This window comes from Myotis brandtii, unplaced genomic scaffold, assembly GCF_000412655.1.
Source record: "Myotis brandtii unplaced genomic scaffold, ASM41265v1 scaffold136, whole genome shotgun sequence".
Taxonomy (NCBI): Eukaryota; Metazoa; Chordata; class Mammalia; order Chiroptera; family Vespertilionidae; genus Myotis; species Myotis brandtii.
Genome location: NW_005354829.1, coordinates 4,927,088 through 4,941,857, shown reverse-complemented (window position 1 = coordinate 4,941,857; position 14,770 = coordinate 4,927,088). Strand labels below are relative to the sequence as shown.

At 46.1% G+C, this 14,770-nt stretch overlaps 1 protein-coding gene and 1 pseudogene across 1 annotated transcript; one reads left to right on the top strand and one right to left on the bottom strand.

The window, feature by feature from the left end:
* Positions 1 to 638: 638 nt before the first annotated feature.
* On the bottom strand, positions 639 to 8,935 carry LOC102258281 (60S ribosomal protein L29-like). The gene is made up of 2 exons (XM_005860561.1): positions 8,911 to 8,935; positions 639 to 1,045 (listed from the first exon to the last, which is right to left on the bottom strand). Exons 1-2 carry the CDS (start codon positions 8,933 to 8,935, stop codon positions 639 to 641), a joined length of 432 nt encoding a protein of 143 aa, XP_005860623.1.
* A 654-nt stretch (positions 8,936 to 9,589) lies between these two features.
* On the top strand, positions 9,590 to 11,557 carry LOC102257977 (annotated as a pseudogene).
* The last annotated feature ends 3,213 nt before the right edge of the window (positions 11,558 to 14,770 follow it).

The window sequence follows — 14,770 nt, the reverse complement described above, 5'->3', positions numbered from 1 at the left end:
TTAACCAGTATTGACCTTGTATTTCTAAGAAGAAGAGTCCCCAGTAAATTTTTATCTGACAAGAATAAAAATTTAGAAAATAGAGGGTTAGGGGGAAACAACTAAAATAGCATTAAAATAGTTTTTAAATGTCAATTATATTTCAATTTAAAAAATGTTGTTTTGTTCATCCTCACTGGAAGATATTTTTCCATCAATGTTTAGAGACAGTGGAAAGGAGGGGGAGAGACACAGAGAGAGAAACATCAATGTGAGAGAGACACATCGATTGGTTGCCTCCTGCACCTGCCCTGAACAGGCCGGGATCGGGACTGTAACCGAGGTACATGCCTTTGACTGGAATCAAACATGGGACTATTTGGGCCGATGCTCTGTCCATTGAACCATACAGGCCAGGGCTAAAAAAGTTTTTTTTTTTTAAAGTCACAATAAATAAAAAATTCAAGAAGAAAACTGTTTCATCAGCATAACAATCTGTTCCAGAATCATCCTTTTTTTTTTTTTTAATACAGATCCTGCCTCCTGTTAATTTGTACAAATAGCACAGGAGGGCACCAGCTCCAGGTACACAGCAGCGCAGGAGTCACACCAGTCCTTCGAGTCTCACATTGGCAGACAGAGACCTCTACATGGAGCCTTCATAGGCACACAGCACCTTCGGGAGCCTGAGCCTGAGCCTGTGCCTGAGCTGCAGCCACAGTCACAGATGCAGCCTGGAGCTCGGTATGAGCCTTGGCCTTGGACTTTGGCCGGCAGACCCTGAGATCCCTGGCGATGTGGGCACAAGCACGTTTTCCAAGCTTGGGTGAGCGAAGTAGGCAAGTCGACAGAGCTTGCGGTTTCCATCCTTTGGGATCTTGGTCTTGACCTCCTTGGGCTTCACGAGGGCCCTTCCCATTGTGCTTCTTGGCAAAGCACGTGTCCCTCGGGAACTTGGGGTCTACCCCCTTAAGAGATTCGTATCTTTGTGATGGGGGTTTCTTGATGCTGGTTATGTGTGGTGTGGTTCTTGGATTTGGCCATATCTGCAGCGAAGCCCGCAGCTCTCAAAGCACCTGGGATTGTAAGAGAAAGAGCCAGAAGCATCCTCTTTAATTGATCAGGAAACATTGCTGTTGGCTTGATGATCTGCTGAGGCCATAGATTTTGTTTTATGTGTAATGTGCGTTCTTTAATATTTTCCAAGCCAGTCCCCACTGGCTTGAAATGTAATGTCTTGTGCTCTGGCGTTCTTGTTTTGCTCTTGTAGGTCTTGGCAAAATGCTAAACTCCTCACCAATTATTGTGGTGCTCAAGGGCATGCTTTCCTGGCTTGGTTTTCTGGCCATGCATTGAGAGAGTTAAATGTAAACAAATCTCCTCACACCACTACACAGACTTGCCCTCCTGAGAAGCAGGGGTGGGGGTTGGGGAACAGTGTTCACTGATGAGCAGCTTTAAACATGTGGGATGACAAGATCAAACCAACTGCCTCAAAGCCACTGCTCGAAAGAAATTATGATATTCAGATATCTCCCTTTCTCCTTTTAAGGTTCTTGAGGGCAGTATTTTTTTAACATATATTTTTATTGATTTCAGAGAGGAATGGAGAGGGAGAGAGAGAGAAACATCAATGATGAGAGAGAATCATTGATCGGCTGTCTCCTATCCTACTCACCCGCCACTGGGGATTGAGCCCACAACCTGGGCATGTGCCCTGACCAGGAATCGAACCGTGACCTGGTTCATAGGTCAATGCTCAACCACTGAGCCACACTGGCTGGGCAGAGGGCAGTATTTTTTTTTTTTAAATCTTTATGTTGCTAGCACTTGTCAGAGTATTCAGGGACTTCTTAATGTTTATTATGCAATTTTTATGAATTATGAATGTGACATTCTGGGGTTTATTATATAGAAATAGCCTTTTACTTGCCTCTTGCCCCTTTAGAAATTACCTTTTCTCTGTAATTTTTACAACCTTCTTGGGGTAAAATCAGAGAACAAATTTATTTTTGTTTCCCATTGTTAGTTGGAATTTACTCATTGGGAGCAGTTTATTCACTGAATGAAATTTAGGGCAAGCCCCAGAACTTCTCAGCTCATACTCAGGTTATAAAATGTCCTTTGGTCAGTAATTGAAATGCCCATATGCATGAATAGTCAAAACTTCAATTCTGATTACATTTAAAAAGTTCTTCCTGTTGAGGGAAAAGGATGTGGTCAGGCGAGACAGAGAGAGGAGAGGTCTAGATTCTAATGTTAGTTTCCCCTGGTTTTGGCCCAAGTTTAAAGCTGATTCTTTTTCTCATGGTCTTTTTCCTGGGATCTTCACAGGCCCTTCTCAACCCCATCTCCTGGGATTTCTCACCAGCAGTTCACTTGACCTGGATTAATGTCTTTTTGCTCTTGCCAATCCCTTTATGGTAAATAATTTCATCTTCTTTGTCCAAATGTCTTCTTGTAGGGCATGCCACCCAATGCAGCCACTCCTCCATCATTCTATTAATGTCTACTCTATATTTTCCAAGGCAGATATTAAATCACCAAAGTATCCTAAATGACATCAATCTTCTTTCAAATCCCTTTTTTTAATATCCTCACCTGAGGATATTTTTTCCATTGATTTTTAGATAGAGTGGAAGGGACGGGGAGAGACACAGAGAGAGAAACATTGATGTGAGAGAGACACATCAATTGGTTGCCTCCCATACCTGCAACCAATGTACGTGTCCTTGACAGGAATTGAACCCGGGCCCTTCAGTCCACAGACCAATACTCTATCCACTGAGCCAAGAGAGATTTGGCTAGGGCTCAAATCCCTCTTGATTTGAGGTGAAAGGGGGGAGTTCTGAGGGTAACAACCCATCCTGGTTTGATCCCTGACCTCCTGGTTCTCCTGGTTTATAGATTGATGCCCAACCACCGAGCCATCATGGCCAGGCTCATTATTCTTGTTTTTATTATTATTGATTAAAGTATTACATATGTCTCCTTTTACCCCATTGGCCTCTCCCCAGCCACTCCCCCCACCCCCCAGCACATGCCCTCAACATTATTTTTTAATGGTTCCAAATTATTCCATTTTATAGACTGGCAGGTGTGACTCAGTTGGTTGAGCATAGTCCCATGCACCAAGAGGTTGCTGGTTTAATTTCCAGTCAGGGCACATGCCCGGGATGCAGGCTTGATCCCCAGTAGGGGGGGCATGCAGGAGGCAGCTGATCATCGATATTTCTCTCTTCCTTTCTTTCTAAAAAATAAATTTAAAAAATATTTCATTTTATGAATATACCTGAAATTATCGAACATGGTGCCTATTGATGAACACATAGGATGATTCTAATCTTTTCTTGTTACAAGGTGCACTGTAGTAAAGAAGCTTGTATCTTGACCTTTTCCCATGTTTGTGAACATATTCTATTAAAAATCACAAGTAGACTTGGTGGATGAGAGGGGTGTGTTTTTAAATAGTGCTAGATATTTTTAAATCACCCTCTACAAAAATTATACTAATTTAACTGCCACTATTAGTTTTCTATACTGTTGCCCACATAGCATATTGTCATTTTTTTTCCTCTTTACCAAGATGACAGGTGAATAAGTAATGCCATGAAAGAGGTCTATGTGTGAGGATGAACATTTTATTAACTCCTATTGTTGTTATAACAAATTACCACAAATTTAGTGATTTTAACAACATATACCATTTATGATCTCCATTTCCATGGGTCATAAGTTCAGAGTCTCACTAGGCTGAATTGAGGTGTCTACTGAGCTATGTTTTCATCTGGAAGTTCAACTGGGAAGGGTTTGCTTTGGTTGCAAAATTGGTTCCTTGCAGTTGGAGGACTGAGGTCACCATTTTTCTTGCTGCCTGTCAGCTGGGAGCCCCCCTCGGGTTGTAGAATCCCTTGCCATTCCATGCCCCTGTCAGGTGGGCCGTGACATGGCAGCTTACTTCTTTGAAGTTGGCAGGAGGATCTCTCACTGCAGTCTGCTAAGATAGAGTCATGCATAACATAATGCCATCAAGGGAGTGATTACCCCCTTTATCTTCGCTTTGTAATGCAACCTACTTAAGGAGTGACTATGCCATGGAATTCACAGTGCCCACTCACACTCAACAGGAGGGGTTTATTCAGGTTGTGCACACCAAAGGGCAGGAATCTGGAGTCATTTTAGAATTCTAGCTATCGTAAGCATTTTTCCCATAAGTTTAAATGACATTTGCATTTTCTTTCTGTGAACTGTCTTTTGATGTTCTTTGCTTATTTTTTACATATTCTGAACACAGCAAGATTGCATAAATGATTTCACAAGAAATGAAGTGAAGGGGAAAAAATCCACTGGACAAGTATTTTCCCTGCAGAGAAAGGCGAGGTGGGTGGTAAAAGACATCCTTCTCTGAGACCAAGCTTCTGCCTCTGCAGCCCTCCTCTCACTGAGGAGGGGCTCTGAGCCTAGTTCCTGCGTTTCCCAACAAGATCTTAATGGCTGGGGGCTGGGGGTGGGGGGGAGGTGAGGAGGAGGGAGTGGATTAAACAGACCCACTTCAATACTAATTTAATATCAGAAGTTTGATTGCTAGTCTGGATCGATCCTTGCCTACTACTTCTTGGAGAACTGAGTTCTGTAACGTTGTGTTTACTTTAGGCCTACCTTGATAATCCAGGGTAATCTTTCTACTTTTTAGGTTGGCTAATTAGCAACCTTAATTTTAGATGTTGCCTTAGTTTTCATTTTGTCATGTAATGTAATTTATTCTCAGGTTCTTGGGATTAGGACATCCTGGGGGGGGGGGGCGTTATTCTGCCTACACTAGATGCTATTAGCTTAATTTGGTTAACACGCCCTCCACAATGACTAGTGGGAGTAGATGTAGGACCTGTAGCCCCCACCAGAATTCCTACAATTTAGTTAAGCCACTCATGGAACATATTTCTTGTTGGAAGTTAATAAATTAGCATACCAGTTTACATGTGATCTTGGACTTTCAGCTTCCAGAACTGTGAGAAATAAATGTTTGTTGTTTATGAACTGGACAGTTTATGGAATTTGTTTTAGCAGCTGAAGTGGATTAAGATAACCACTTTGTACTAAATATTGAGCTAAACACTTTACATGATCTCATAACGCTTTAGGATTAGTTCTAGAAGGTTCATAATGGATGATGATACTACAACAACAATGATGATAATGAAAATAGTAGCTGATATTTTTTGAAGATCTTCTTTGTGCCAGGAATTATGCTAAGCACTTTTACACATTATCTCATTAAATCACCCAACAGTGTAAGGTAAAGACTGATATTTGTTAAGACTGTTGAATTTTACAGGTTTTATTTTTCATTAAGAGAGGTTAAACAGTTTGCTCTGGTTGAAAGCAAAGAGAAATATAAGGATAAGAAATCAGAATGCTCTAGAAAGTTGAGGAGATTACACATCTAAATGTTTGGACACATGGTTCATATTATACACTGCTATACAAATGAAAGACTGGGTTTTATCTAACTGGATTATGTTCTATACTGAAGGTAAGAGACCAGCAGGCAAGGAACAAAGTCTGCCCTATGCCACTGGATGCTGCTGGCAGCAAATGCCTCAGCCATCTGCCTTGGCAATGCCAGGCTGATCCCTAGCCCAGAGACCTGTGCAGATAACATAGCAGAAGGGAAAGCAGCACCTCCAAACACATAATCCCCAGGTCCTGAAGGGGACCAAAGTGTTTTTGTTTGTGTTATTTTTTTCCCCCTGGAAGCAATAAGGCATCCCTCCCCACCTCGAGAAATGAGAGCTATCTCAATTCAAATGAAACTTCCCAGTTCAGTCTCATGCATTGGGCAAGTTCAGATTCTGTCACTCTAATCTCACTGTCTTCCATGGGTCCTGCGTGAGGCTGCCTCTTCTGCAGAGAGGCTGAGAAGTCATGGATAGGAAAGCACTTTAGAAACTAAAACACAGTGCATATGAGACATAGATTTGTACGGCTACTATTATTTGTCCCTCGTGGCTTGGGAACCTCCACAAATATTTTGCTTTAGCAGGTGGTGAAGATTTTATGAGTAAATAATGCAACTAGGAAAGGCTCCCTTCAACTATGCCACTTTCCTTTGCAAAATATCCCTGTATTGCCCGACTGGCATGGCTCAGTGGTTGAGCTCAGTGGTTGTGTTGATTTCTGAACTGGAGGTCACAGTTCAATTCCCGGTCAGGGCACATGCCCTGGTTGCGAGCTTCATCTCCAATGGGGGGTGGGGGGCGTGCTGATCAATGATTCTCTGTCATCATTGATGTTTCCATCTCTCTCTCTCCCCCCCTTCCTTTCTGAAATCAATACAAATATATATATATTTTTAAAATCCCAGTATTTCTGCAGTGCTTACAGAATCAAGCCCAAAATCCATGAGCCACCATTCAAGGCCCATTAAAATAAAACCTAACCACCCGTGTCAGTCACTGCAGTCCCCTAGAGACGTGCAACTGGGGAGTGGTGGTGGGGTTCATTCACATCCTGGGGGTGAACCTTTGATAAATGGGGGACCAGAACCACCTTTCCAATTCCACAAGATAACTACCGACCTAAGATGCATTTTGTTCCTCAGACCCAGCAATGAGATGCATCTAGCAATGGCCGGCTCAGAAACATCCTTGTCCTGGCTCTCCTTCCTTCTCTGCTTCCCTGCTCTTGTCCCTCACTTCTGCTCCCTAATAAAGTAATAAATAGTGCACAGGGACTTCCTGCCTCAGGCTCTGCTTTCTGGAGCAGCCAGTTAAGACATTCCTCATTTCCACCTGTTGAAAAACAAACAATAAAAACAAACCCTCATCATTCATTTGATCATCTTATAACATCGTGTGTTTGAGGCCATATAAGATGACTGAGTAAGAAAAGGGCTCAGAGTCCACACTGGCTTGGAATCCTGGCTCCACCAGTTACTAGCCGTGTCACCTTGAGTAAGTTGCTATGGTAGATGCTACGGAGCAACTTATTTAAAAGTTATTCCACCCTCCTTCTAGCTGGATAGTGGAGGCTAATATCTACATTCTCTAAATGATGATGCGGCTGGCATTCTGGATGTGAGTTAGATGTACTTGTGTTAGATTTGAAAGGCAGAACTGAGTCGAAGATCATTTTCCTCCTCCTTCCTGGCTTTTCCAACTCGTGAGCAAGACAGCAACAGTGTTCCCATGGCTACACTCCCTCATCCTGGATGTTGTGAGGCTGTTGCAATGACAGAAGGGTTTGAGGACTGAGGTCAATATCCCTGGTCAGAGTAAAATGAGCAAGGAACTACTTCCAGTTCGTGAAATACTATCGGTTCAATGACCCGTGTATATAAAGGTAGAACTTTCAGAACAATGGCTTTCAAGGAAAAACAGCTGAATTGGTCCTAAAATGGAAATAATTGCAAAAACAAATAGGAGAGCAACTTACCTCTTTTTTGAAATAATGCTTCTCCTTGCTGGAGGACTTACTTAGAACCTATTCTTAACTCTACCATCTGTCACTGTGTGACGGTGGGTAAAACACTGGGACTCTCTCAGCCTCTGCTCCACATCTGTAACATGTAAATGTGATCCCAGCCCAGTGTGAGGCCCTGGGTGTGAAGGCATCTGCCGGCTGTCTGCTGCCTGTGTCTTGGCCAGGTGTTTGTCCATCCCTATGTCTGTTGTCAGTGGATCCATGTGGATCTATATGTGTGTATCTGAATGTATCTTTTGTGTCTGTAGATGTGTTCACTTGTGTCTGTGTGAGTTTTTATGGACATGTGACTGCTCATGAGTATGTTTGTGTACACTTGTGCTGATGGGTATATGTATATCTATCTAAGCTATGGAAGTGTGTGTTAGGTACGTGATAATGGGTGGGTGCTTGTCCATGTACCATCTGAATGCAGGTATGCGCATGCATATGTCTTTGCCTGTGTCTCAATACTTGAGTGATTTCAGGTGAGTCACTCAAATGTATGGGCTCAGCCTTCCTATACACATGCACAGAGCTCCCTCTAGTGCTTAACAGGGGAAAGTGCCTTGCCCACTACAGCATAGCAGGGCCTGAATTGCCTTCAATAAAGCGGGGGTGTGGCTTGGTCCCATATCTTCGCGGCCAAGTTTCCAGGACCGTCCTTGAGAGGCAGAGGAGGGTCATGGACTCTGGAGTTGGGAACCCACGTAACAGAGAACTCTGCACAGGCTGCAGCCCACAGGAAGCTGCCTAATGGTGTGGGTGAACATAGGCCCCCACTGGTGGTGGGAAGAGGATCACCAGGAAGGGGGCGGGACATGGGGGTGAGGACTCAGTCCATGGCTTTCTACTTGGGGAGTCAGCAGGTGGAGGCAGGTTACTGGGACATAACCGGGTTGCAGGGGTTAGGAGCCTACCTTGTGGCCTCTCATTGGAGGGTGTCTGCACCCAGAAAACACTACCTTCCCGTACAGCTCTGCATGCAAAATGTTGGGGCCGACAGCATAGCACATGCAGGTGCTGTGTATGGGATGTCTACTCCGTGCCAGGCACTGTGTAAAACTCTTTTTAAAATTTAATTTTATTGACTTTATTGGGGCAACACTGGTTAATAACATTATATAGGTTTCAGGGGTACAATTCTATATACATCATCAGTATATTGTACTGTGTGTTCACCACCCCAAGTCAAGTTTCCTTCCATCACCAATTATTCTCCCTTTCCCCTCTCCTACCTTCCTCTACCCCCTTTCCCTCTGGTATCCCCATACTGTTGTCTGTTAGGTTTTTTTCCTTAATCCCTTCACCTTTTCCACCCAGCTTCCTCTCCCCTTCCCCCTGACAGCTGTCGACCTCTTTTCTGTATCTATAAATCTGTCTCCACTTTGTTAGTTTATTTTGATCATTAGATTCCACATATACGTGAAATCATATGGCGCTTGTCTTTGCGTGGCTCATTTCACTTACCGTAACACTTTCCAGGTCTATCCATGCTGTTGCAAAGGTAAGATTTCCTTCTTTTCTACAGCCGAGTAGTATTCCATTGTCTAAGTTTACCACAGCGTTGTTATCCACTCTCCTACTGATGGGCACTTGGGCTGCTTCCAAATCTCGGCTATTGTAAATAATGCTGTAATGAACATAGGGGTGCATGTATTCCTTCAAACGAGTGTTTCGGGTTTCTTTTGGTATATTCCAAAAAGCGGAATGGCTGGGTCATAAGGCAGGTCCATTTTTAATTTTTTGAGGGGTCATGTGTTGCTTGCTGTAGATGCTCAAATTTATGTTTCAGAACATCCGCTTTCAAGGAAAAACAGCCGAATTGTCCCTAAGACGGAAGTAATTGCAAAAGCAAATGAGAGCAACACATCCCTGTTTGAAATAAGTCCCACTACAACAGCATGGATGGACCTGGAGAGCATCACACCAGGTGCAATAAGCAGCCAGAGAAAGACAAGCACCACCCAGCCCCACTCATGTGGAATCTAATGAACAAAACAAGCCAACAGACAAAATTAAAAATTAAAAACCCATTAGGCTAGGCCGCCTGGAGCCCGTGCAGCTGTGAGGGGCCTGTCTCGCCTCCGCATGTGCTGGGCGCCGGCCCGCCTCCTGGCTTGGGGTGCCCAGGGTGGAGGTGGCAGTAATGATGACGCTGGCGAGCCACCTGCAGCGGATGACGGTCTCAGAGGGTCCCGGACGTCAGCCACAGCCTCCGTCTCCACCGAGGGTGTCTGTGAGAGACAGGCGGCTCCTTAAAGAGGCTGCAGAACTTGAAGCTAACTTGCCTTGTGTAGGAAACGGGCCTCGGTGATCCTTCTCCAGCAGGGCTGGCTTTTGATGGGAATGGTTGGCTATTGTAAATAATGCTGTAATGAACATAGGGGTGCATTTATTCTTTCAAATGAGTGTTTCGGGTTTCTTTCGGTATATTCCCAGAAGCGGAATGGCTGGGTCATAAGGCAGGTCCATTTTTAATTTTTTGAGGAGTGGTGTGTTGCTTGTTGTAGATGCTCAAATTTATGTTTCAGAACATCCGCTTTCAAGGAAAAACAGCCAAATTGTCCCTAAGACTGAAGTAATTGCAAAAGCAAATGAGAGCAACACATCCCTGTTTGAAATAAGTCCCACTACAACAGCATGGATGGACCTGGAGAGCATCACACCAGGTGCAATAAGCAGCCAGAGAAAGACAAGCACCACCCAGCCCCACTCATGTGGAATCTAATGAACAAAACAAGCCAACAGACAAAATTAAAAATTAAAAACCCATTAGGCTAGGCTGCCTGGAGCCCGTGCAGCTGTGAGGGGCCTGTCTGGCCTCCGCATGTGCTGGGCGCCGGCCCACCTCCCGGCCTGGGGTGCCCGGGGTGGAGGTGGCAGTAATGCTGACGCTGGCGAGCCACCTGCAGCGGATGACGGTCTTAGAGGGTCCCGGACATCAGCCACAGCCTCGGTCTCCGCCGAGGGTGTCTGTGAGAGACAGGCGGCTCCTTAAAGAGGCTGCAGAACTTGAAGCTAACTTGCCTTGTGTAGGAAACGGGCCTCGGTGATCCTTCTCCAGCAGGGCCGGCTTTTGACGGAGACGGTTGGTGAATTTCCCCAGGGCAAACAGAATGTAGGGAGGAGGGAAGAGAATGTAAGAGCAACGGTGCAGTGGGCCAGCATCAGGGTGGAAACCCCCCAGCGCCTGCCTCAGCCAGACAGAGGGAGGTGGAGGCAACTAGAAAAGGCCTCAACCCAATTTTTTTAAATGGCCCCAATGGGCAATGAACAAAACAAGCCAACAGACAAAATTAAAAATTAAAAACCCATTAGGCTAGGCTGCCTGGAGCCCGTGCAGCTGTGAGGGGCCTGTCTGGCCTCCGCATGTGCTGGGCGCCGGCCCACCTCCCGGCCTGGGGTGCCCGGGGTGGAGGTGGCAGTAATGCTGACGCTGGCGAGCCACCTGCAGCGGATGACGGTCTTAGAGGGTCCCGGACATCAGCCACAGCCTCGGTCTCCGATGTGCAGCCAAGGTTGAGAACCACTGACCTAGGAGATGCGTGAGGAAACAGGTGAGCCCATAGTACTCAGCCAGTGAGGAGCCGGAGGAGGGACTGGCTAAATGGGCTGTGATCGCTGGCCCAGGTGTGACTGTACCACCCGAGGGACACCTGCTCTCCAGACTGTAAGAAAAGTCCCCTTTCGCCATACTTCTGTCTCCAAGCACATTATTTGCACACGGACAGGTGAGCATTTCTCACACCTTGTACATGTGAAACAGTGCACTTTCCTGATCCAAACAAGCTCAGTGCTTTCAGCCAACCTGTCACCCTAGATGAGGCTTACTATCAGGGAGGACAATTTCAGGTTGAAACGGAAGTTCCTGATGCATACAGCACGGTGCCTCCCAAGGTGAGACGCTTGACCAGGGCCTCGCACCCCAACATCGCCCAGACGGCGAGATACGTGGGAGTTTACTGAGAACATTGGATCCACGAGGACAGTGAAGGGTGTTGTTTGGGGATTAAACTCTGTGTGCACTGATCTGAACTTCGATGACCCCCTGGATATCGGGAGGATGAGGCCCAGAAATCAGGATTTTAAAACATTGGATCCACGAGGACAGTGAAGGGTGTTGTTTTGGGATTAAACTCTGTGTGCACTGATCTGAACTTCAATGATCCCCTGGATATTGAGGCTGCAGAGCATCGCCTAGGGACCAGGAGGACTTCCTGAATCCGGGGGAGACCACACTAGGCGGTACGCAGGTGACAGGCGGGGAGCCTGCCTCCGGGACTGTGCCCGAGGGTCCTCTCCAGCGCCTGGGCCTCCGCCCCAGTCCTCACTCCCTCAGACCCAGGCTCTGCGGTCCAGTGACCTGTCCCGTGGAGGAACTTCTTCACGACTGCCCATGGTCCACGGAGAGTCCCACATAAATGCAGCAAGGACATGTGTTTGGCTGGTTAGCATGGCTCAGTGGTTGAGCATCGACCTATGAACCAGGAGGTCACGGTTTGATTCATGGTCAGGGCACATGCCCCGGTTGCGGGCTCGATCCCCAGTAGGGGGCGTGCAGGAGGCAGCCGATCAATGATTCTCTTTCATCATTAATGTTTGTATCCCTCTCTCTTCCTCTCTCTGAAATCAATAGAAACATATTTTAAAAAGAGAAAAGAAAATGTGTTTGGGCTCTAAAGAGTTGTCTGCTTACCTTAGCATGTTTATTTTTGTGAACCTGTACAGGGTAGGTGGAGGAGATGCCTGGAAGTTGTAATGAACTCAGAAGGAGCCTGCTTCCTCTCTTCTCCCAAAGCCCTTCCCTGCTCTGCAAAGCCCATGACCTGCGGGGAGCTGGCAGGTGGTCCTCAGAGCCCCTGCTTACCTTAGCATGTTTATTTTTGTGAACCTGTACTGGGTAGGCGGAGATGCCTGAGAAGTTGTAATGAACTCAGAAGGAGCCTGCTTCCTCCCTTCTCCTAAAGCCCTTCCCTGCTCTGCAAAGCCCATGACCTTCGGGGAGCTGGCAGGTGGTCCTCAGAGCCTGTTGCAAGCTGTGATTGGATGCACAGTCTCTTAGCTCCTCCCACAAACCTGGGCCCTGCCTCAGATTGCAGTCATTCACTATAGATCTCTTACTGAAATGCGTACTTTATTTTACGGTGAGCATATATTGGAACAGATTTGTAATTTGTAAAACTTAATCCTTTATTTTTTTTTCCTGTTAAACACACACACACACACACACACAACCCATTAGGCTCTTTCCATTCGAGCCCATATTGTATTTCCCCCCTTATTATTGTCCCGCCATAGTTGGGCCCCTGTAGCTGCCTCTCCTCTCCCTGGAGTGCCTCAGCAAGCAGCTGCCGGTCACCATGATAGTGGCCTCTCCAGAGAGTGTCTGCCTCTGGGGATAGGGTCTGGCCCAGTAGCTGCCTCTGTGGATGGTAGCTGCCTGTTGCAATATTGCTGAGCCGGATAGCTGCCTGGACAGTGTGCCTGCCTTACTCTGATTTTGAAAAATTGTTTAAAAATTAACCACAAATGTTTGTCAGAGGATTATTTGTAAATCCGCAAGTAATCCTGATACAGAATGTAAATTAAAAACGAACTCTTGACATTTTTATTTCCAGCAGCTTAGCAAGAATGGATATTCTGAAACACACAAATGTTAAGTAAATGAGAGTAAACATACTGAGCTTAGAAGTAAGGGAAGTCCTTAATGAATAAATAAGCAGATAAATAACAACAACAACAAAAATCATCAACCTTCAGGCACTCTCCCTCCTGGAAACACGCCTTTCTCTTCCGTCTCCTCGCCCTCCTCCCACCCCAGGCATCTTACCATTAGCTTCCTCACTCCCAAGCTCCAAGGGCCCTTCCTTTACCCCCAGAGCTTGTTTCCCAAGCCCATTTCTTCTAGGAATTACTTCTATCTCTGTGATTTACCCAATAAATGTTCTCTTACAGTTTGGGTCTTGCTCTGGATTCTTTCCCAGCCAGAACCTAAGTACCAAGGTTGCTGGACCCAGGTTTGGTCTGACCCCACTGGTCTAACACCTGGTGTCATTCTTGCTGCCTACAGCATATTTGGTGCCACGACTCAGATTGTTTTATCACTGGTTACAAGCCCTACTTGCACTCAGGGAATACCACCTCCAGACACCATCATCACCACCTCCTTCTGTGCCCAGGCCTCATTGTCCCTCTGACAGAAAGCAAGGATGTTTCGTCTCTGAAGAAAAACATCACCCTTTTCAGCAGGAAGCAGCCACAGTAGAGACCCTGTGCCCCTTTTCTCTGAAAGATTCCAGAGCCAAGATCCTCGAGGGAGGGACATTGTAGGCAGTTGGGCAGACATGAACAGAGCAAGGACAATGGGCCAGGTGCAGAAGGCCATCAGGGTGGAAAGCCCCAGGTGCCTAGCAATGGATAATCAATTGTAGTGTGGAGCGCATCCCCAGAGTGACTTTTCCTCCCCTGGCATATCACTGACCATGAGGTTTGGACCCCCCTGATCTTTCCTCCCTAGAGCTAACATTTAGGCCTAAGTTGTATTTCAGCTCCAGGCCCAGCTAAGCAACCAAACCAGCTCTGGCTGAGGTCAGGACCAACTGCAATAAATAATGAGCCCCTGCGGGGTGATCAATCAGTGGAGACCGCAACCCTGAAAGAACACACCTGGGAAACTGCTGAATATTCTATTAAGATCCTCTCCTGGGACCTCTCCTAAACTCTCCACCCTTAAAGCCCTCAGGACGAGCACCCAGTACACACTCCCTCCTGGGAGCACGCTGTGCCTTTCCCTTCCCTTCCGCTCCCCCTCCCAGACCCAGGCACCTTACCACTAGCTTCCTCACTCCCAAGCTCCAAGGGCCCTTCCTTTACCCCTAGAACTTGTTTTTAAGCCCATTTCTTCTAGGAATTACTTTTTCTACCTCTGTGATTTACCCACAAAAAAAAAGCATCAATGTTCAAAAACAAAACAAAGCAGAACTGAAAACATTGTGTGTTGACCTGAGCTAGGTCTCTCACTCAGAGACCTAGAACTTGGCTGGTTAAAAGCTCCAAAGGAATAGAATTTTAACCTGGCAAAGTGAGTTGAATCTGAGATCTCCACCTCCCCTGACCCACATAAACCAGATCTTCAGTTAAAAAGATGAGCCTACGCCCTGGCCCAAGGTGTGATTCTGTTGGTTTGACCACCTTCCCACGCACAGAAGGATGGCGGCTCCTGGGTTCAATTCCCTGTCAGGGCACATACCCAAGTGGGTTTGCTCCTTCCTGTTCAGCTCCTGAACACGTTTTCTCTTTCCCTTCCTCTCTCTAAAATAAATAAATA